General features: G+C 46.6%; 1 protein-coding gene across 3 annotated transcripts in view; it reads right to left on the bottom strand.

Annotated features, from left to right (window-relative positions):
* Window positions 1–422: 422 nt before the first annotated feature.
* LOC147701147 (sialic acid-binding Ig-like lectin 13) overlaps window positions 423–24,389 on the bottom strand; it is a 506,089-nt gene continuing 482,122 nt past the window's right edge. For 2 of the 3 annotated variants that reach the window (XM_086929910.1, XM_086929908.1), the window contains 2 exons: window positions 19,611–19,701; window positions 423–1,299 (listed from right to left, as the gene is read on the bottom strand). In XM_086929910.1, coding sequence (XP_086786036.1) covers window positions 1,114–1,299; window positions 19,611–19,701 — 277 coding nt within the window. In that variant the 3' untranslated portion in view covers window positions 423–1,113. The remainder of the gene's footprint in view (window positions 1,300–19,610; window positions 19,702–24,389) is intronic. The other variant, XM_086929909.1, reaches the window with a different exon arrangement.

A 24,389-nucleotide genomic window follows, 5' to 3' on the forward strand; every position in this document is an offset into this window, starting at 1 on the left:
GACTAAAAAAATAAGTAGCATCAAAGGGATTTCTATATTTTGTAATATAGTCATCATGGCCTTTTTAGATTATGGTCTTGTTGCACATAGTCTGAATTCTCCTCCCTTTTAGCAATATGTGAATATTAAATATTTATTGTAAAATTGAACCTTTTATCTACTGTTGTTTTTATAAGGTAGCCCAGGCGATATATCAATTGATATGTCATTTAAAAAGGACTCTCAATATTTCATTCATTCCTGAACTTAGACTGCATCGGTATTTGTAGATTTGTTTTGTATGAATTGAGTTTTTCTCTAAGTACTTTTACGCCTTTTACTGCGAAAAAAGTTTGAAATTGAAACGGCCCCTCCTTTCAATTATTAACACTCTCATGGGTGTTTGAATACTTTATACATATTAATTGCAAACCTAGGTATCATTGCTTAAATGTGCAAGGCTTTATTACAAAATGATTTACATTTTTAATGATAGTACAATTGTTCAATTGCAAGAAACAACCCTGGTGCAGTCACTTGTAAACACAGAAAAACATCCTGCCATTCCATCACTTTCAAAAGGGATCATTACTCCTGCTAGTCTTTGCGTCTCATACTTCCTAATATGAATGTTACCAAAAGTAGATTACTTCCAGAATGATTTCCTTTTAGTTCTCCTCTTTGTCAGTGCTCAGTATCAAAAGGACCCAGTCTCCTTAATATGATGACTTAAAAGATGAATTTTCACTCTTTTAGGTACCTTCAGACTCCTATCTCCACCAATGATCCACCTAGGAGGCTGTTATCCATTGGATACATGGTTGAGAAACTCCAGACCCAATCAGCATCAAAGAGATTTACAGTAAGCAAGCTTACCTATTGTCTAAGCATTAGAGTCTATAATTGTTGCAACCAATGAGAGTTAATGCATCATAATCTTCCTCCAACAGATTACCACTACCAATAGCAGCACAGAATGTTGTTTCACTGGGACAATAGATTCTTGCCAGCACTTCTTATGAAGTGTAGGCATATATTGGCATGTGAGTGTATGTACAGAAAATCATTCTTATTTCACTGAAAACACAGGAAACCTATAGTATAATGGGTCATGAAATTAGAGACACCGATCTGCTAGTGCACTTTGACCTCTGAATACAAGGTCTCTTCTGGAACTGGGATGGGCTGGCTTCCAGGCTTGGCTCTGGAGAAGTGGATGGACGAGTATTGAATGATGTCACGTCTGAAGTTCTCATACAAATCTTCTTTGGAGTCCATTGTGCTGGCATCAGTGCACGGATTGTTTTCAGTCTTGGGACCCTACAGAGAATGAAGACAAGGGGGAGAGGAGTAATTTAAATAGGGGAACATAGATGTACAACTAGGAGGGGAAAAGGCTCCAGAGCCACCCAGCTCTCCCAAGCCTTTATTTTATTAAAGCATTCATAATTTTAACACCTTGCAAATACATTGTAGATTTCATTTGCACACAATTAGACTGAAGCTATGACATGACTTAATATTAATTTTCTCAGAATAAATCTGTATGAGACTGGTTTGAAATTATTGCACAGGTAGCTAATCTCACATGTTACCTCTTCCTCCAGTGGACAGAGCTGGTCCTCACTATCTGCACTTGAAGACATGCTATACATTAGCTCCCACTCCCCACCAGCCGCCTTCCTCGTGTGATCAAGGAGATCAAACTTATTTTGCTGTCTCATTGTAGTAAATTTGAGCAATTAAAATAATTCTAAAATTGGAAGGAGATGCATCTTATATCTGAAAAATTTAGGCTATTTCCCTACAAAGTAAAACAACTTTGAAGGTCTCAGACAAAACCAAGGTACATGCATAAGAGGTTCAACATGCGAGGAACATATACAACGGTGGGTCTCTACTCATGTGAGAGCTAACAGGCATACATATTCTCACACCTGGCAAATAACCAATTCCGGTAAAAACAAGATAAAACCACTGATATCGGTCTCATCATTCCAGGTGCACATGAAACACACTCCAGCTCCACTACTTGAGAAAACTCTTTACTCCTGACCCCAAACCAGCACTGGTGAACTTAACAGCTCAGATTTACGAACATGTTGTAGGAGAGTAGGGTCTGCAATCCTATGATCACCCAGATTTTTTGCTTTTGTTTCACTGGTTTACGACTTTCTCTGGCTGTGGGCCTGCTAATCAGACCCACAGCCTGGCTGTTCTCTTTCTAAATTACGACATGTACCCTAGGTGCATTTACCAATTGGTACTGGGCCACCTTATCAGACCCTGTAACTCAGGGCATAGGTGTACCCAGGGCCGCCAGGGGCTGCAGCATGTATTATGCCACCCCTGGCTGGCCTCCTAAATTTGACACAACTGGCTGCATGACAGCTGGGGCGAAGTCGTGTAATCACACTTTGCTTTAGATATAGTAGCCCTATATCTAACCATACAATGGACACCCGAGTTCCTATCAGTCACTCCTATGGCAGGCCTTGACAATCCTGAAGGCAGAGTGCGTGGGCTCGTGTGAACTAGGCTCTGGCCCGAGCCGAGCCCGGTTGCAGCTTGCGGAACCAAGACCCAATGGCTGTTCCATGATAACGCGTACCACATCGGTAACTTCGGTGTCGCGTTATCAAGACATGTCGAGTAAGGTGTCATACGAATCGGGATGCTGCCCTCTCACCAACTCTGGCGACGAGGTTAGCATTCCGCCCTTCTAGAGGGACACGACATGTACGTAACTGTGAACCCCGGTTAAAGTTAACTAAAGCCTCAGCTCCACAAAATGGATGCTGCCACCACAGACACGAGTCTGACCTCCTGCTGCTGGGAGTCCTTCCAGCGAGGAGGGCTTGGACAAAGGGTTTCCTGTCGAGGGCGGTGTTCGCACCGTCCCAGACAGGGTTTGTGTATTCTGGGTAGGTAGGGCTTTTGCGAGAAGGTGACTGCGGAGTGGCACCCCGGTGCTCACTACGCATCTGCCGGTTAGAACCAGTTCCAGGGGCACCAGCCCTGGCCTGGGGAAAGTCCGGCAGGGGAGAGGGGTGTAACTACCCCCCTTCCTGGTCCCACCCTTAGGGCAGGACCTAGTCATGTACCCACCCCTTTCTTTAGAATAAAGGCCGGAGCGGGGACCCTTCCAAATTAGATCATCTTTGAATCAAGAACTACTTTCTACGAAAGGACACTCAAGACTCTTCTCAAGATTTCTCCCTTGTGACTAAGGAGTAGTCACCCTGCATCAGCGGGCACCATCTAAGAACTCTGCGGTTTGCTGCAAGTCCTTCCTCAAGGATCCGACGGCCCAGCTCGACGAGAACCGGCTTCCCTGGCACCTCTGACCTCTACCCACGTCATCAGCTCAGCTGTGATCTGTGGGTGCGACGAGACCTCGAGGGACCGGCCATCATCAGAACCTGCACGCTCTTAACCAGCACGACCATCGAAGCAATTCCCTGGTGAGTGCTCTGGGGTCCGAGAAGCCCCGACCCTGAGCCGCTCCAGCACCGAAGTGCAGTCTCCCAGCATCTCCACGATCTGCGTGGGGCCCTTCTGCTCGCTGCTCAGCACGTTGTCTGGTCACTAGCCGCTGGCTTGTGCCCTTCTGTGACGACGTCCGACAATCAACACTGCTAGTCTGGTTGCTCCAGACTGGCCCTTGCTTCCATCTTTGAGAGAAGCACCCCGGACCCTCCTGGTCCACTCAAGACGCCATCTTAGGCCCACCACGTGGCCCTGAGATCTGCCAAGGCTTGTTGCCCCATCCTGGGCCCAGCGACGCCGACAGCATCATCCTTCGTGGGACAGCTCGCACCTCCACCGTGGTCGCCGACAACGCCTCCTGGTCCGTGAGACTGCAGAGCCTAGCGTCGCCCACTCACCTGGTCGAGGTGACGGCCAACCGGTGCCCTCCTGGTACCCTCTGACTACTGGCTAGTAGTACGAACTTGGTCCCCTCTGCTTTCAGGTATCAACGATCTCTGATCCAGGCTTGGATCTCTACGAACTATTCATCACTGGTCGCCGGCCAGCAACTCTTTTCTTCCGGCTCCTGGCTCGTCAGCGAAGACCCCGACGCCTGTAAGACTTGTGCAGCCGCAGCCCTCGTGGCTAGGTAACTCGGCATTTCGGTGCCTGCATAGCCTCTTTACTCTAGGGTCCTGAGTCCCTCGCTTCCGACTTGCCTTATCGGGTCCGCCCGAACCCTTAAACTTTCTGTGTCCTCGGACACTTGTTTTAAATTGTGCACTTGAAGTATTTTCCTAAGAGATTTGGTTTGTGCTTAGTACCCTGTCCTCATAAAGAGTACAGGGCTGTTGTGATTCTTAATAAATATCCTGTTTATTTTCATAACACTTGTGTGGTGTCCTTTCACTTGGTGTTCAAGGGGTACATGTGTGGTAAACAGCTGGCTTAACACGCCCTCTCGAGTCTTTAGCCTTAGACTGCTCGTATCCACGCTACTAGGATAGCTGGTCTTTAGGTTGACTTACAACCAATCATCATAAGGGTCGTTTGGAACGATACATAGCAGTCGCTAGAATAGCGAACGCTGCATATCGGGCCAACTTCTCACATTGGTGGCAGCGGTGGGATTTGAGCTTGCTGTTGTTTTACCACACGTATCCTAAGAATATCTTGTTGAAAGATCACATAAGTACTGTTAGTACATATAACTAAAGCTTAGAATACTCTGAGTTCTACTGAACCAGCTGTTGCAGCTCCTCAAGGCTTAGCACACCTTGGCTGCAACTCTTAGCAAGGGAACAGTAGGTAAACACATAGTGTAGGTAGGTGCATCACTTACACCACACTAGAAACAGTATGTCGGACAAAGGAGGAAACTCTGAGTCTCCCCTTGTGTCAGTTGACCCTCCACAGGTCATCCCTTCGAGATATACTGTGCTGAGCTTCAAGGAGTTAAGACAAGTGTGTCACTCCAGGAAGATCAAGCAGGGGTCTAACCCCACAACGTCCTTTCTGATTGGTCTCTTGGAGACTTATGATGCCAGAAAAGCTGAGACCCGTCCCAGCTCTTCTAATCCAGAAGGAGACATGCCTCCCCTCGAGGGAACCAGAGGCGATCCTGACCTCATCCACCTCTCGACTGAGACTGAAGAAGTAGAGGACGATGAGAATGAGGATCCCTCTGGGGATGAGGCAGATAAGGGACAGGTAGAAGTCGTAAGACTAAGCAGGTCCAACTTAAGCAAACATGACAGTGGTACTGGGGGACTCCTGGGGCCACTATCAGGTCAGCTTAACATTGGGAATGGACGAGCCAGATCTCTGTCAAGAGACTCTGGCAGATCCCTTCAAACCAATGGCTCTCACAACTCTTCGCAAAGAGGGATGACGTCCCCTCAGCGGAGAGTGTACGAAGCTAAGGAAAGGGCAGCTAATCTGAGGATCGAAAGGGAAGAACTTGCCCTGGCCAAAGAAAGGCTTGCCTTTGCTAGAGAGCAACAGTTAAGTGGGGTAGTCCCCACTGGTGGCAGCATTGTACCTAGTAATAGGGAAAGGAGTTTTGATACGAAACACCTTGGTAAGATAGTGCCCCCCTTTAAACAAGGGGACGACATCCACAAATGGATTACTGCTTTGGAGAGGGCCTGCACTGTGCAAGGTGTTCCCCAGAGTCAGTGGGCAGCTATCTTGTGGCTCTCCTTTGAAGGTAAAGGAAGAGACAAGCTCCTCACCACAAGGGTAGAGGATGCTAATAATTACCACGTCTTGAAGAATACACTCGTTGAAGGGTTTGGCCTAACCACTGAGCAGTACAGGGTGCTGTTCAGGGATACCCAGAAAACGCAGTCTCAAGATTGGTCTGACTTTGTCGATTGTGCCACTAAGGCTTTTGAGGGCTGGTTGCTGGGCAGTAAGGTTACTGATTACAAAGGATTGTATAATTTGATGATGAGAGAACAAATTTTAAACAATTGTCAGAACCAGTTGTTGCATCAGCATCTTGTCGACTCGGATCTGACCTCTCCCCAAGAATTGGGAAAGAAGGCAGACAGATGGGTTCGCACGAGAGTTAAACAGAACCAGGGCCAGAATCAAGGTGGTCAGAAGAAAGCAGACCAGAAGGGTAAAGATTCTAAGGGGGAACAAAATGACCAGAAGTCTTCGACAGGTCCCCAACAACCCAAAGAGGGTGGGGGTCAGGCTCCCCAAAAGAAGAAAGAAGGCCAATCCAAAAGATGGTGCCAGTACTGCAAAAGTAAATCTCACTGGTTTAGTGAGTGCACCAAGAAAGGAGGAGGGCAGACTCCTGCCACTGCAGCCCCTAAGGCACCTGTGCCCCCTAGTACAGTCAGCAGTGGTAGTGCGCCTCCCAAGGGTTTAGTAGGGTTAACCCTGGGTTCTGAGGGGCGTGACAACTTAGTTGGCACACTCACTCAGGCTATCCTTGTCAGTACTGGGGACGTGGACGTGTCCCCTGACATAAGTCCCAATACTTTGGGCAAATACAGACAGACGCCTTTCATAAATGGAAAGATGGCTCAGGCCTATAGGGACACTTGTGCCAGCGTCACCATGGTGACGCCTAACTTTGTGGACCCTGGACAGATCATGCCAGGTACAGAATTCCTGGTGACCAATGCAAGCAATGTCACTACCAATCACAGTATGGCAATTGTAGCTTTCTCCTGGGGAGGGGTAACTGGCCAAAAGAAGGTTGTAGTTAGTTCAGACCTCCCAGTGGATTGTTTGTTGGGCAATGATTTGGAGTCATCACAATGGTCAGAAGTGGAGAACCGGACTCACATGGAAATGTTAGGTTTGCCAGCACATGTGTTCGCTGTGACCAGGTCACAGGTCAGGAAATGCCCCACTGAACAGGTGCTGGATCCTGGAACAACGGACCAGACACCTCCCAAGAAAAAGAGCAGTAGGGTTAAGGCTGCGCCTTCCCCCTTGCCCCAGGTCGTGGATCAAGTCTCAGAGGAGGCTGACCTACAAGAATTGAGGGAAACTGAGCCTAGGGAGTTCGAACTTGATCAAGTTGAATTCTTGGGTTCAGGGGGACCCTCAAGGGAAGACCTGGGGAAGGACCAGTTAGACTGCCCTTCTCTTGAACCCCTCAGACAGCAGGCTGCTGCTGAGGCTGCTGGGAACGCCACAGGTACCCACAAGGTATACTGGGAAGACGGACTCCTGTACACTGAGTCAAGAGACCCCAAGCCTGGCATGACCAGGAGGCTGGTTGTACCCTTGTCTCAGTGAGGTTTCCGACTTACCTTGGCCCACGAGATTCCCTTAGCAGGTCACTTAGGCCAGACGAAGACGTGGGACAGGCTTGTCTCGCACTTTCACTGGCCTCACATGAACGAAGATACCAAGGAGTTTTGCCGCTCCTGTGTCACTTGCCAAGCCAGTGGTAAGTCAGGTGGCATGACAAAGGCCCCCCTTATACCAATGCCTGGGGTGGGGGTGCCCTTTGAACGGGTGGGGATCGACATCGTCGGTCCCATGGAACCACCAACAGCATCAGGGCACAAGTTTATACTGGTGGTAGTGGATCATGCCACCAGGTATCCTGAAGCTATTCCCCTTAGGACCACCTCAGCACCTGTTGTGGCAAGAGCCCTAGTTGGAGTATTCTCCAGAGTGGGCTTCCCTAAGGAGGTCGTCTCCGACAGAGGTGCAAACTTTATGTCGAGCTACTTAACTGCTATGTGGAAGGAATGTGGTGTCAACTACAAGTTCACTACACCCTATCATCCACAATGCAATGGGCTTGTTGAGAGATTCAACAGGACCCTGAAAGGGATGATTCATGGACTACCGGAAAAGCTTCGGCGTAGATGAAACGTCCTGATCCCCTGCCTCTTGTTCGCCTACAGAGAAGTCCCACAGAAGAGGGTTGGCTACAGCCCTTTTGAACTTTTGTACGGACATCCTGTAAGAGGACCCCTGTGTTTGGTGAAGGAAGGATGGGAGAGACCTCTCAAAAAGCCTGCAGCCAACATAGTGGACTATGTGCTTGGCCTCCGCTCGCGGATGGCTGAATACATGGAGAAGGCATCTGAAAACCTTAAGGCCAGCCAAGAACTCCAAAAAGCTTGGCATGACCAAAAGGCTGTCTTGACTGTTTATCAGCCCGGACAGAAGGTGTGGGTGTTGGAGCCAGTGGCCCCAGCAGCACTCAAGGACAAATGGTCCGGGCCCTACACCATCCTGGAGAAAAAGGGAGAGGTCACCTACCTGGTCGACCTGGGAACTCCCCGGAGCCCCCACAGGGTGCTTCATGTCAACAGGCTCAAGGCATATGTCGACAGGAAGGACATGAGTTTGCTCATGGCCCTAGATGAGGGACAGGAAGAGGAGAGTGACCCTCTCCCCGACCTGCTCACTCAGAATCCTGACGATGGATCGGTAGATGGTGTTGTCTTTTGTGGCAGCCTCTCCGAACATCAACAGAGCGACTGTAAACAGGTTCTTCAGTCGTTCAGACATATGTTTTCTCTAACACCCAGTCAGACCAATTGGTGCACCCATGAGGTCGACACTGGTGACAGCTTGCCCGTTAAGAGTAAAATCTACCAGCAGCCTGATCACGTTAGAGACTGCATCAAGAGTGAAGTGCAGAAAATGTTGGAGCTGGGAGTCATTGAACCCTCGGACAGCCCTTGGGCTAGTCCCGTAGTTCTAGTGCCGAAACCTCACACCCAGGGCGGTAAGAAAGAGATGAGGTTCTGCGTAGACTACAGGGGTCTAAATGCAGTCACTAAGACTGACGCCCACCCAATACCAAGGGCAGACGAGCTTATCGATAGATTGGCTTCGGCCAACTACTTAAGTACGTTTGACCTGACAGCTGGGTATTGGCAAATCAGGTTAGCTGAGGACGCCAAGCCTAAGACCGCATTTTCAACCCCTGGTGGGCATTATCAGTTCGTGGTGATGCCCTTTGGTCTGAAAAATGCACCTGCCACCTTCCAAAGGTTGGTGAATCAAGTCCTTACTGGGCTGGATGACTTCTGTGCGGCGTATCTTGACGATATTGCTGTCTTTAGCTCCACCTGGGAGGATCACCTGGTCCACCTGCGGAAAGTGTTAGAGGCTCTGCAAGCGGCAGGCCTCACTATCAAGGCCACCAAGTGCCAGATAGGGCAGACACAGGTTGTATACCTGGGCCACCTTGTAGGTGGAGGCCAGGTTCAGCCACTGGAGAGCAAGATACAGTCAATCAGGGACTGGGCTCCTCCAACCACCCAGACTCAGGTTCGAGCTTTCTTGGGCCTGACTGGATACTACCGGAAGTTTGTCAGGAACTATGGTTCCATCGTGACACCATGAAACGAACTGACAAGCAAGAAAATGCCAAAAAAGGTTCAGTGGACAGCGAGCTGTCAAAAAGCATTCGATGACCTAAAGCAGGCCATGTGCACGGCGCCTATCCTCAAGAGTCCGGACTACTCCAAACCATTCATTGTCCAAACAGATGCTTCTGAGTTGGGTGTGGGAGCTGTTCTTTCTCAACTGAATTTTGATGGTCAAGACCAGCCCATTGCTTTTATAAGCAGAAGGCTGACCCCTAGAGAGAAGAATTGGTCAGCTATTGAGAGGGAGGCCTTTGCTGTGGTTTGGGCCCTGAAGAAGCTGAGGCCATACTTGTTTGGCACTCACTTCAAGATTCAGACCGACCATAAGCCCCTCTTGTGGCTAAATCAGATGAAGGGTGAAAACCCCAAACTGCTAAGGTGGTCCATTTCCCTACAGGGGATGGACTTTACAGTGGAACATAGACCTGGTACTGATCATGGCAATGCCGATGGGCTCTCCAGATATTTCCACTTAGAACAAGAAGACTCACCTGGTCAAGGTTAGCTTATTGTTCCGACGTTTGGGGGGGGGTCATGTAGGAGAGTAGGGTCTGCAATCCTATGATCACCCAGATTTTTTGCTTTTGTTTCACTGGTTTACGACTTTCTCTGGCTGTGGGCCTGCTAATCAGACCCACAGCCTGGCTGTTCTCTTTCTAAATTACGACATGTACCCTAGGTGCATTTACCAATTGGTACTGGGCCACCTTATCAGACCCTGTAACTCAGGGCATAGGTGTACCCAGGGCCGCCAGGGGCTGCAGCATGTATTATGCCACCCCTGGCTGGCCTCCTAAATTTGACACAACTGGCTGCATGACAGTTGGGGCGAAGTCGTGTAATCACACTTTGCTTTAGATATAGTAGCCCTATATCTAACCATACAATGGACACCCGAGTTCCTATCAGTCACTCCTATGGCAGGCCTTGACAATCCTGAAGGCAGAGTGCGTGGGCTCGTGTGAACTAGGCTCTGGCCCGAGCCGAGCCCGGTTGCAGCTTGCGGAACCAAGACCCAATGGCTGTTCCATGATAACGCGTACCACATCGGTAACTTCGGTGTCGCGTTATCAAGACATGTCGAGTAAGGTGTCATACGAATCGGGATGCTGCCCTCTCACCAACTCTGGCGACGAGGTTAGCATTCCGCCCTTCTAGAGGGACACGACATGTACGTAACTGTGAACCCCGGTTAAAGTTAACTAAAGCCTCAGCTCCACAAAATGGATGCTGCCACCACAGACACGAGTCTGACCTCCTGCTGCTGGGAGTCCTTCCAGCGAGGAGCGCTTGGACAAAGGGTTTCCTGTCGAGGGCGGTGTTCGCACCGTCCCAGACAGGGTTTGTGTATTCTGGGTAGGTAGGGCTTTTGCGAGAAGGTGACTGCGGAGTGGCACCCCGGTGCTCACTACGCATCTGCCGGTTAGAACCAGTTCCAGGGGCACCAGCCCTGGCCTGGGGAAAGTCCGGCAGGGGAGAGGGGTGTAACTACCCCCCTTCCTGGTCCCACCCTTAGGGCAGGACCTAGTCATGTACCCACCCCTTTCTTTAGAATAAAGGCCGGAGCGGGGACCCTTCCAAATTAGATCATCTTTGAATCAAGAACTACTTTCTACGAAAGGACACTCAAGACTCTTCTCAAGATTTCTCCCTTGTGACTAAGGAGTAGTCACCCTGCATCAGCGGGCACCATCTAAGAACTCTGCGGTTTGCTGCAAGTCCTTCCTCAAGGATCCGACGGCCCAGCTCGACGAGAACCGGCTTCCCTGGCACCTCTGACCTCTACCCACGTCATCAGCTCAGCTGTGATCTGTGGGTGCGACGAGACCTCGAGGGACCGGCCATCATCAGAACCTGCACGCTCTTAACCAGCACGACCATCGAAGCAATTCCCTGGTGAGTGCTCTGGGGTCCGAGAAGCCCCGACCCTGAGCCGCTCCAGCACCGAAGTGCAGTCTCCCAGCATCTCCACGATCTGCGTGGGGCCCTTCTGCTCGCTGCTCAGCACGTTGTCTGGTCACTAGCCGCTGGCTTGTGCCCTTCTGTGACGATGTCCGACAATCAACACTGCTAGTCTGGTTGCTCCAGACTGGCCCTTGCTTCCATCTTTGAGAGAAGCACCCCGGACCCTCCTGGTCCACTCAAGACGCCATCTTAGGCCCACCACGTGGCCCTGAGATCTGCCAAGGCTTGTTGCTCCATCCTGGGCCCAGCGACGCCGACAGCATCATCCTTCGTGGGACAGCTCGCACCTCCACCGTGGTCGCCGACAACGCCTCCTGGTCCGTGAGACTGCAGAGCCTAGCGTCGCCCACTCACCTGGTCGAGGTGACGGCCAACCGGTGCCCTCCTGGTACCCTCTGACTACTGGCTAGTAGTACGAACTTGGTCCCCTCTGCTTTCAGGTATCAACGATCTCTGATCCAGGCTTGGATCTCTACGAACTATTCATCACTGGTCGCCGGCCAGCAACTCTTTTCTTCCGGCTCCTGGCTCGTCAGCGAAGACCCCGACGCCTGTAAGACTTGTGCAGCCGCAGCCCTCGTGGCTAGGTAACTCGGCATTTCGGTGCCTGCATAGCCTCTTTACTCTAGGGTCCTGAGTCCCTCGCTTCCGACTTGCCTTATCGGGTCCACCCGAACCCTTAAACTTTCCGTGTCCTCGGACACTTGTTTTAAATTGTGCACTTGAAGTATTTTCCTAAGAGATTTGGTTTGTGCTTAGTACCCTGTCCTCATAAAGAGTACAGGGCTGTTGTGATTCTTAATAAATATCCTGTTTATTTTCATAACACTTGTGTGGTGTCCTTTCACTTGGTGTTCAAGGTGTACATGTGTGGTAAACAGCTGGCTTAACACGCCCTCTCGAGTCTTTAGCCTTAGACTGCTCGTATCCACGCTACTAGGATAGCTGGTCTTTAGGTTGACTTACAACCAATCATCATAAGGGTCGTTTGGAACGATACATAGCGGTCGCTAGAATAGCGAACGCTGCATATCGGGCCAACTTCTCATACATGTCTCCCAATGTAGTGCAACACCTAGGGACGCTGTGTTGCGTTGCATGACAGGGTGAGAGCAGGGCAGCACCATATCTACAGAAGTATGGGACAATCCTGCTTGCTCCTAAACTATGTTTAGACTAACTTTAAACCTTTTCTCAATTTGGATGTGTGCTGTGCAGTGCAATACACATTAAACCATTCTCCTTTTAAACGCCTGTGTCAAAGTGGCATTATGTTTTGGTGCAAAACTCTGTAAACTATTGTTAGTAGATATGGTTTTGTATAAAACCCCCTGGGTGGTTACACAGGAATGTCTGTGTACCACCCATGGGACGCACCCTTGGCGCAAGTAATGCAAAGCAGTGCTTCATGCTGGTTCGCGTTACGTTTCCTTACAAACCAATGCAAACACCAGTTTGTGTTTGTTTGTAAATCCTGGAAAGGATTTTATGCTGTGACTGAGTGTCACAAAAACTTAATAACTCTGGCCCTACATGTGGAGTCAGTTTGGGCCAGATGTATCAAGATACCGTTTTGCGAATCCTAAATGGCGATTTTTTGCGAATCGCTATTTAGAATTCGCAAAACGGTATGTATGTACAAAATCGCTATTTTTTAGCGAATCCTTATTATTCTTTATTTGCGAATTCGCAATTTGCGAATTCGCAAATAAAGAATACTTTCCAATGCATTCCTATGGGCCAGGAGGCCCATAGGAATGATAGTGCAATAATTCTCAAACTGCGCATTCGCAATTTGCTAATCGCAATTTGAGAATTATTTCAAGGGTGCAGGGGTGCCTCAAAGACACCCTGCTGTGCCCCTGAAATCTACATGTGTGTGCATGTGGCAAACATACATGCCCTATGGGCATGTATGTGTGTCACATGCCACCCTCACAAATGCCAAATAGGGCATATTTAAAAGAAATCGCAAATGACCACCAACTACAAGTTGGTGGTAAATTGCGATTTCTTAACACAAATTTGCAATTCAAAAATGTTTCATACATATTATTGTTATTATTATTATTATGTTTCTTATATAGCGCCTGAATCGACCCCCGAAGGGGTATCTCCGCGCTTGCCTTGGGAACCCGTCCTGGCTTTTCCCTGTGAGATAGCCCCTACAGGGCATCCCCAAGGTGAAAGCCAGGCATCCCGCCGCGGGGGGGCCGTTGTGGAGATTAAGCAAGCTTAATGCCCAGAGTTGCAGAGTGTGAACCCATGATTAGGTCAGGCACCGAAGCAAGAATTATCGAGTCCATGGACATTTGAGCTCAAGACCCTGCCGCGTCGGGAATTGAACCCTGGTCCCTGGTCTGACCTCTGCTTCAGGGTCTGCCTGCTCTAACCAGTGAGCCACACTTCTCCACATATCATTTAAGGAATCGCAAAATTTGCGATTCCTTAAATCCTATGGCAAAATAAGGAATCGCAAATTATTGCGATTCCTTAAATTGCGAATTTTTGATACATAAGAAAAAATGCAAAAAGGCCGTTTGCGAGTCGCAAAGGCCGAAATTTGCAGAATTTCGGCCTTTGCGAATCGCAAAAGCCTTGATACATCTGGCCCATAGTCTTGTTTTGTTTGTTGTGTGGAAGAGCTTCCAGCTCAGTCAAGCGATCAGTGAAAGTAATTGAAATGGATTGACATAGAAGACATGTTTGCTCCTGGTGTGGTGTTTTAATGGAACTTATTGCTCATGTCGTGATTGAAATTGATATTACAGTTGCTAACAAACCCGCCATCTCAGCTGTCCGGACTGATGTCTCTCAATCAAAACCGCTGGTCTAAAATTAAGATGGAGTAAACCATTTCGAAATTGTGGTCCTTGGTTCTGCCAACTATTAGCCCAGTATAGCTTTCCTTAGCATGTAAACACTGTCTATCCACTGTTAGTGAACGGACAATTCCTCCAGTTAAAAAAAGTACATCCTCTACCTGGCAGTCAACTGGTGGTGAACAGATGAATTGAGGGAGATGTGTCTACCATGCAACCTTTATCTAAATAGGATGAGAACTCCTTCAACGTTATTTAGAGTAGACCTTCTGAGGCATAAATGGCAAGAAAAATCTACAGCGAGTCTGGTCAGACAAATGAGATCACTAAAAGAGGCCAGAAAGTCAAGTCACAATGCACAGTACCAGTTTAACCATGGTGGCTGATAGGGATGTTAGCCAACCTCTTCAAGTAAACATGGTAAAGCAAGTCCTATTTTAAAATTAAGCATGGCAAACTGTGCAGCGGTATTTTAGTCAAGCACCACCATCCTGTGGTCTGCCTCTCCTATAGAGCTGAACAGCCGCTCCTTCATTTCTCCTGCCTGATTTTCTCCTGCTGGGAGCACCGCGCATCATCAGAGACTCGGAGTCCCAGTAGTCCTTATGCCACCATTGCCCTCAACACTACGCACAAAAGCGAGCCAGGAGTCCCATGGCGTGGAACGTGTGTGGGGGTGCACTTGGGCCAAGGGCATGCCCGTCCATGCGCATCGGAACCCGGAAGAGGCTGGGCTCAGCCCCCCTAACATCTTGCCTTGGCCAAAAGGTAATCCTGGCTAGAGCAGTCGGCGTTCTCACACACGAAATTGAGGTAATTCAGAGGTGTTTGTCAATGGAACTGCTTCTTCTCCCGCTTAAGTCACCCAGAGGGGGCACTCTGGAGACCCCCTCACGAACCTGCTTGCCTCTTCTGATAATATCTGGTGACCTTCCACCAGGCCAACAGGATCCACTGCCCATGTCCAGTTCACCGTCTGTCATATCTAGAGGGGATTTAGAGTCTTCAACTGTTTTATTAACGGACGCCTCATATGATCCCCTGCAAAGCGGCACAGGCCAGGCATGACTATTAAAACCAAACAAACTAAAGCCACTTGCGCTACAAAATCAAGAGGTATACAACCTAAAGTCTCCACACTGACTTATGGAATACCAGTAATGACCCAAACTGCAAACACTCTGCCCTTATACCCCCCAAATAATGATGCCGTATGGGCAGAAGCAAGTAAAAGGCTGATGACACTCCTGGACCCAATTCTAACTAAGTTAACTCAGATTGAACACTGACTGGCCAGCTTAATAACACCCAACACACCTGTCCTTTTTTGGATGATCCGTCTAGAGCGCATTCTCCATGCATACCAGCAGACGTTTCTCTAGTTCCCCTAGTGAGGCCACATCCCCTTTATCTATACCAACATGGGGGAATACATCAAACCCACTACCCCAGTCTGTGGGCCATCCTCTACAATGAGCGGTCATGTAAATTCACAAAGGTACCTAAAGCAATGGCACCAGGGGACTTACACCACCGACCACTCTCATAGGAGGTGGCCTCAAGACCTCCTTACCAGGCTCCAGGAAAATATGACACTCATGCCACCCCTACTGAAGACAGCACAGATGATCGCACTACAATAGTCCTCCATCTTCTGCCGGAAGCCTCCCCTCTGGTATTGGTTCTGGCTAGTGTAACCCCTCACTGGGAGAATCAGCTAAATCAACATCACAACTGATAGACAAATGCCTTCATGGGCTCTCATACAATCTAAGGAACTCAGAAATTAGTACTTGGCAAATATGATTATCATGGCTAGGAGAGTGGAGTGGGTGTGTATTTTCCCAAAGACAATTGGGGGGATTGTGTGGTGATACATTTTAACAACCCCCCAGGTGGGTCAACTTGTTTGAGCCAATCTCCACAGGTCTGCCATTAGTAGCAGTCAAATTATACCTTTACCACTGCAACACTTTCATTAACAGGTTGCAAATTTGGGAGTGGGGAATAGTGGTGGGTTAACGTTAGCTCATCTCCCTACGAGAAATGTGGATGGCCTCAATATTCCTCAGGGGGTAAGGTTACAAAATAGATTTGCACCTCTCTCTGACTTAGAATCCTGTGATTGACCACCATTGTTCCTGGTAGATTAGCTATGCCAGCTAGTCTACCACATGGAACACAGGCAACACCTTCGACCACCTCCACCCAGTGTAACATGGATAAAAATTAGATTACTTTAGCATCCTAGAATGTGGCAGGAATTGCCTCTAAAATAGACAATGAACAGTGATATAAACTTCGGTACTCCCTGGAGATCATTTATTTCCAGGAAACATTGGGTAAGGAACCAGTCTTTTTCCCTGGTTTTTGTACTCTTCATACTCCCGCAGTGCCCTCTACATCAAGCCGAGCGAAGGGGGGACTATTAACTTTAATTTCTAATACCAACCCTGTTCAAATGGGGCAGATTGGTTCCCCAAATATCTATTTCCAGCTTCTTTACCTTGAGCTAAAAAACGAGGGGTCATGGATTCTAATTAACTTCTATAATAACAAATTTGGGTGATATATGGGAGTTAGGGAGTTAGGGAAAATTACCCTATCTAACAAAAACACACCTCACATTATTTGGGTGTGGGATTTTAACCCTCATCTACGTAAATATACAGAGTCTAAGGTGTGTGGTTTTACGGATCCTGAGGATAACACCCTCACACATTTTTCGCACAATAAATATGGTGATACCCTGAATAATTTCATATATTCAAGCAATCTGGGAATAATCAACAATATAAAATCTGGCGACTTAGGGAAAACATTCAAGCAGGGCACACAGGAGACAACAATTGACTTTATTCTAGTTTCTTCCATACTAAGTAGAAAAGTGGTCCATTCAGACAATTTGTTTACACATTATTCTGTCTATCAATAGTGTAAACTCAATTGTAGAGCTTCTTATTTATAGACCCCCTAGCCAGGCAAGTGTCTTCCTTTATGACCTAGCTGAGACAGTGCCTCCCTATACCATCCATTACCCCAATTTTATTCTGCTGGGGGATTTGAATCTTCATTTAGAAGATAAAGGAAATAGAGATAATGAGGAGTTGACTCAAGGACTACAGGGTTTAATTCAATTGGTCAACACCCCTACACTTAATAGGGGTTATACTTTTTACCAACAGTGCGCAGGTAGAAGCACTGTAGCCTGTGCCCATAGTGTGGTCTGACTATTTTATCCTCCCTTTCAGGATTATGAACACCAGAAAGGCTCCCTGTATCCCGGGATAAACTTTGTGTGCCCATAATTGTTCAGAAATGGGCTGCGTTGAGCACTGATACATTTGGGGATAAGTTGGCTTCAAGTTTTCCATATTTAGGGTCTGAAGACCAGATTGCAGAGAGTCTCTCTTTGGATTAAGGAGGCAGTGGACTATAATGCCCCTGAAAACCTGGTAAAAGTACTCCTAATACCCCTTCTGTGAAATGGTTCTCAGAGGAATTGGCACTCCTGAAAACTGATTGTATGCGCCTTGAATGCCGATGGAGGGGGAACTATCTAAATGAAAATAGGTTGATACACTTAGCTGCACTCAAGTCGTATCATCAACAAATCGGGAGAGCATGCAGGGAGTTTTACACTGAGCAAATTAAAGCAGCAAAAAATTCCACTAATAATATTCTTAACGTAGTGAAAAAACGGTCTTCTCTAGGACGTGTGACAGCCGTTATGCCTGCCTCTACTGTTCATTGTAATAAGGTTGCAGATTTTTTCATGGGCAAGATTGATAAAATATACGCAACCTTCTCTGAAAGCAGCAGGAATTATATCTCAGCTACAGTCACAGATGATTCTAGTATTGAGGATAGGTTTGTTTTTCACCCTCCGGAAGTAAGTGATGTTTTAAAACTTATGGAAGCAGTCAAATCTGGGTCGCCTCTGGATCCGATCCCTCGGAAATTCATACGGCAAGGGAAATAAGTTATTGCTCTGGTTCTCACCAAGCTTTTGAACATGTCTTTTATTTCGGGTCAGGTTCTTAGCAACTGGAAGCATGCCTTGGTGGGACCACTGCTAAAAAAACCTTCCTTAGATCCTGCTCTCGATCAAACTATGCTTTACATCCGGAATTGGGGTCACCTTACTTGCTTGATTCCATCAGATTGGCCCCAATCTGCTGTGGCTCTCGATCTGGCGTAGGTCCCCCGGTCAATTTAACGCAACATATAATCGTCAGCTGCCTGAAGCTGGACCACTACAGCAGAATTGACTGGCTCAGCTATGTAGAGGTAGAATTGATCACGATTGGGCAAGACAGGCGGAGAATGCCTTCAGGGGCCCGTTGCGGGTCTCCCGCAACGGGCCCCTGGGCGGGCGGGTGCTGCACATGGGGGTACCTATGGTACCCCGCTGTATGTGCATGTACAAGGTGGCAGGCACCGCACGGTGCCTGCCACGTTGTACATGCACATGCAAAACCTGTATTTTTACATTGTGGCGGGTGCTGCCACCTGCTGCAATGTAAACATACAGGATACGACCGCTGGTGTGGCGGGCTCATCCTAATCCATTTTGCGGGACTGCTGCACCTATGGTGAGCGGTCACTTTTGCAACAGCGTTGGTGGGTGGACAAACCGCCATCGTAATCGGCCCCTTAGTCTTGGCAGATCCCTGGTTTCTCTGCATCTACCCAGCGCCAAGACACCCATGGGCAATTGCGCACTTTATACATTCACAAATCAAATCAAATTGAAAGATGAAAGAGTCTGGTCAGACAAATGAGATCACTAAGAGAAGCCGGAAAGTCAACTCAAAATGCACAGTTCCAGTATAACCATGGTGGCTGATAGGGATACTAGCCAAGCTCTTCAAGTAAACATGGGAAAGCAAGTCCCATTTTTAATAAGGCATGGCAAACTGTGCAGATGGTATTTTAGTCTAGAACCACCACTCTGCGTTCTGCCTCTCATATAGAGCTGGACAGATATTTTATCAGCACTCTGGTCCATCAATCACTCATAGTAATATAAACATAAAGGGATCTTCAGCTTGCCAAGTTCTGAAACAATTCTGGTAGTTACGTCAACACATGTACCAATGTCCTGATCTTAACTCAATATAAAATCACTTTTCTAAAAACATAGTTTTATAGCCCAGCCTCTTTACTGAAGGGCAGATTGGAATTTTAACCTTAACACCACTTTCTGAAAGGATCCTCTTGTTTCCGCTGGGGAGTTGGGTTACATTTCAGTGGCAACTTCATTTACAACAGCTCATGTTTATTTAGATATTTTGATGAGTGTATTCAAACACTGATTGTTGTAGTTCTGACGTCAAAAGGTATGACAGCCCTCATTGTCAATAAAATATTACTTTACACAAAAGAAGAACACAAAAATAAAATAATAGTTAGATCAGAAAGTTCACTCAAGAGTCCCAAAACACCTTCTCTGCATCCATAGGTTCAGAGTTTTCCCTTGGGCTGTACCTTACACAGCACATACCTTTGGGGTCTTGTTAATGGCACTGTAGATCACGGTGCTGTCACCCACTACTTCCATTTTATCACTGGACTCAATGTTCGCATCCTTTTCCCTGCAGTAAAAAAGTCCTCACATGTAATATCCGCCTCATTTCAATTCATCTATAACTGATAATGCAGGACTTCTTAAAGTGTTTACCTCATGATGCACCAGTGTACCCTTACATAACAGTATCAATGAATCTAGATACATTTTGCTTCCAACCTAAAACAATGTCTAACCTTGCACGCATGAGCATTTGTATGCACTGGCATTCATGTTTAACTGAAGTCAGTGCTGACTGTGAGAACACTGAACAGAGTCTAATGGTAATGGAATGTTTAACTGCACACACATTTGGGTTTGAAATCTTATGCCTGATGGATTTCATCAATGTTTGCATGCACATGCATAACAGTTTCAAAGACCAGCTTAGGTGGCATCCCAGTCAGAGCTATCATCAACCACTCCCTAAAGATCCATAAAGTGCTGTAAAAATATATTGAAAAGTATAAATACATTTCTCTACCTATAATCATTTTTAAAAAGTGGTAATAATTTGGGAACAACAATAAAACCAAATACTTACCTATTTAAGGGACTAACCCACAACACAGCAAAAGTGTGCTGAAAACTACATGGCAGCCCTTAATGTTTTGCAAATGCAGGCATTAGGCAATCAGATACTGCCTTCTCATTTGTATGTGGTGCAGTATACCGTGAAATTACCACGGTATACCATGGCCCATTATATTACCAAGCATGTTGACACCTATAACTATTACACTATTTACACCTACTGCCAAAAATTAGCATTTATACATCATAATCTATATTTCTGCCACATTAAATCAAAATCTATTCATCCACTTTCATGGTAAGTCTGTTTCAAGCAACACACTCCACTGTACGCCATTCCATTCTATGCCACTCAAATTCAAATTCAAAAAGTCTTTATTGCGATTATTCATCTTAAAAGACAGGGCAGTCAGTTAATTACATGTTACAACAAGATTCAACCGTTAGAACACCATAAAATCTGTCTTTACAAATTTGGTAATAAAGTTAAGAAAATAAATACCTATATTTACAGTTTTAACATTCAATACATTAAAACAGAATTAAATATATCACAAGCACAAGATTTTACACAATCTAAAATACAAAGAGGAGAAAAAAAAATCCATAACATTTTATTTCTTAAAATTCCGAACCCAGCAAAAATTAGTATATAGCTATTACAACCTCCCGTTTTTCTCCGGCGAAACCCAAGCCCAACTCAGGAACTTAGCTACACCTATTACTGCGATGTCATTACAACCAGTTTTTGGTAGCCTTTTAGCAGTCCGCGCAGAGCGCGTTCCCAGGGTTCTACATGTTGGTATAAGCCACATGCTTCTGGGTTGTTGGTACGCCGGGCAAATAAATAGACAATGATCGATATCTTCTATACAATCCGGGCAAAATGGGCATTTGTCACTGGTTCCTGGTAGCCATTTACATGTGAACTTTCTAAGCGGGAGTGACTCAACTCTAAACTGGTGATAGAGCTTACGATCTTGGGGTTTTGTTTTTAAATCCCAATACCTTTCCATGCAGGGTTCATTTTTAAACTCACAAAAATCTCTAGACAAAGAGGAACTAGTCAGGGCGGAATACCTCATGGTTTTAATTAAGTTCCAATATGCTGCTCTATATATTTCTTTGGATGGAAAATCCACAGACTCTGGACTGTCCCACAGGTCTCTCATCCCCATTTCAAGAAGCAGGGTTTTGATACCAGTCAACCATGAGATCTTATGCGAACGGTCCAATCCCCTTACTTTGGTCAAAGCCCTAGCGAATAGATGTAGTTCAGGAGTGATCCAAAGCCTTCTCCAGAAAGCCAGCGGCATGTACCGTGCGGTGTCCTCAATTGAATGGCAACCAAGGTCTAGGAGGAGTGGGATGCAGGGGGAGGATTGGGGCAGACCCACAACCATTCTCATAAATTTGTTCTGGGCTGTTGCTAGTTGGGCTAAATTACCAAATCCCCAGATTTCAGCCCCATATAAAATGGCGGGGATGATTTTAGTATTATAAATTTTAACGGCTGGGGCTACAGGCTTAGTTAGCGAAATCGTATGTTCCTTGATCAAAGTTCCTGCTAGTTGGGAGTGTTTCAGAGCGAGGATCCTAATTTGGGGTTTCCAGCTCAATTTATCGCCGAAGGTGACGCCTTAGTAGGTGAAGACATCGGTCTGCTCCAAGAGTGTTCCGCTCATGAAGACTCTTGCTTTAACAGACCTGGACCCATGGAGTACCATAAATTTAGTCTTCTCTACGTTGACCACTAGCCCATAATCGCAGCAAAACTCCTCAAAACGAGACAGTGCAGACTGTAGCCCCTGTCTTGTCTTGGATATTATCAAGGTGTCGTCTGCGAACATGAGCAGGGGCACCCTTTGGCCAGCTAGCATAGGCGCATCTGTGGGGTGGTTAGCAAAATACTGCACCACACTGTTAATGAATAGTGAAAACAGTGTGGGAGCCAACACACACCCTTGGCGAATGCCTTTCCCTACCTCGAATCTCTCTGTAACTTCACCAAGTTTCCCCCATCGAACCTGAGCATAAGTGGATTTGTGAAGTCTCAACACGAAGGCAACTAGCTCCTTGGGCATCCCAAATCCTAATAAAACTTCCCACAATTTAGCTCTAGGGACAAGAGCTAAATTTTAAGTCCACGAAAGCGGCAAAGGTCCACACAAGCAGCAAAAATCATTCCCCTACCCAAAAGGACCTCCTTCCAAAAAAGCAGGACAAAATGAAAAGCTTGATCCAGGGTCCCCAAATGGGACTGGAACCCTGCCTGCAAGGGGGATAAGATATCTTCTTCTGACATCCAGCCCTGGATCCTACCCAATAGCACTCATGCAACTATCTTTTGCAGTGCGCTGATGAGGCTAATGGGTCTATAGTTGGCTGGAGTGGAACGATCACCCGTCTTATAAATCAGGATGATTTCCGCTCCAGACCAAGATGCAGGAATTGGTGCCCCCCACATTTAATCACTCACTCATACAGTCAGTCACGCACCTACTAAATCCTTCATCCTTCATCCAGACACTTATACATCCACTCATTCTTCAATATGTAAAACATATTTAAACTTTACGGAAACACACAGTCACTGGATGATGTCATCAGTGATGTCAAATGAGATGTCATCAGTGATGTCATTTGAGATGTCATCAGTGATGTCATCAGTGATGTCACTGACCATGTCATGAATGATGTAATATGTGACATCATCAGCAGTGGATTGCGGGTGCGCGAAATATAGATAGTACAACTAACTATATAGGAGCAATTTCAATGGTTTTTTAAATGCTAATTCCTAACTATATAAGGCCTGAAACCTATGTTTTTTTAAGTGAATTTGAAAGGTTTTTAAAATGCTAATTCCTAGCTATATAAGGCCTGAAACCTATGTTTTTTTGAGTGAATTTGCAAGGTTTTTTAAATGCTAATTCCTAACTATAATATTATATAAGGCCTCAAACCTATGGTTTTTTTAAGTGAATTTGCAAGGTTTTTTAAATGCTAATTCCTAACTATATAAGGCCTGAAACCTATGTTTTTTCAGTGAATTTGCAAGTTTTTTTAAATGCTAATTCCTAAGTATATCAGGCTTGAAACCTATATTTTTTTCAATACATTTCAAAGGTTTGGTAAATGCTATTCTATTAGCGGATAACGTTGATATATGTTATTATCCTTCTGGGACCACCTGAGCAGCCATCTTCTTTCTCAGGAGAAGTGAGGCACAAGAGAGCACAAAACAAGAGTGGAAAACGTGAAAAGGGGGCAGGGTAGAGACCCCCTGACCCCCTAGCCCTTCTCAGGGGGTCCCAGAAGGACCACCAAGTGCAACAAAATTTTATTTATTTTTTAAATAGCGGGGTACGCGCACGGTACGCGTACCGTATGAGTACGGTGTGCGTACCCCTCGATTTTTTTGAATTATTATTATTTTTTTTTTTTTTGCCTTTGGGGGTCCTTCTGGGACCCCCTGAGAAGGGCTAGAGGGTTGGGGGGTCTCTACCCTGCCACCTTTTCGTGTTTTCCACTCTAGTTTTGGGCTCTCTTGTGCCTCAGTTCTCCTGAAAAACAAGATGGTGGCCAACACTTTCTGGTTTGGACAGTTTGGAATGTTGACAGTCGACTGCCAGACAATCAGAAACTCACTCATGCATGTAAGGGTACGCACACGTACGCGTACGGTACGCCTACAGTGCGCCCTGTGCCTGTGCCCATAGCCCTGTGACGCTAACTGGAGGTACCTGGTGGGCAACTTGGCCCCCAGGGACCCTCATGATTGTAGGGAATTAATTCCCCAACTTAAAATGTGCCACTGGGTGTGTTTGCATAGTGTTGCTGAGAGGTGGCCAGGCCTCCGGTGTGATGCCAACTATTGTTTACATTTTGTTTTTCTTGAAGGGGTCTGTGTGGCCCTCCTTCCTTTATATATATATATATATATATATATATATATATATATATATATATATGGGCCCTGGGGACCCCATCCCCCAGGGTCTTACCCCTAATTTTATTTTTTTAATTTTTTTAACTGGAACGGGGCTGCGCAGCCCCCATCCTGAGGCCATTTTCAGCCCTGGGGACTCCATCCCCAGGGGCATGCACACTATATATATATTTTTTTATATCTTTACAAAGGAGGGGGGCACGTAGCCCCCCTCCCAGGCCACTTCTAGC

The sequence above is a fragment of the Lissotriton vulgaris genome, chromosome 7 (genome assembly GCF_964263255.1).
Source record: "Lissotriton vulgaris chromosome 7, aLisVul1.2, whole genome shotgun sequence".
Lineage (NCBI taxonomy): Eukaryota > Metazoa > Chordata > Amphibia > Caudata > Salamandridae > Lissotriton > Lissotriton vulgaris.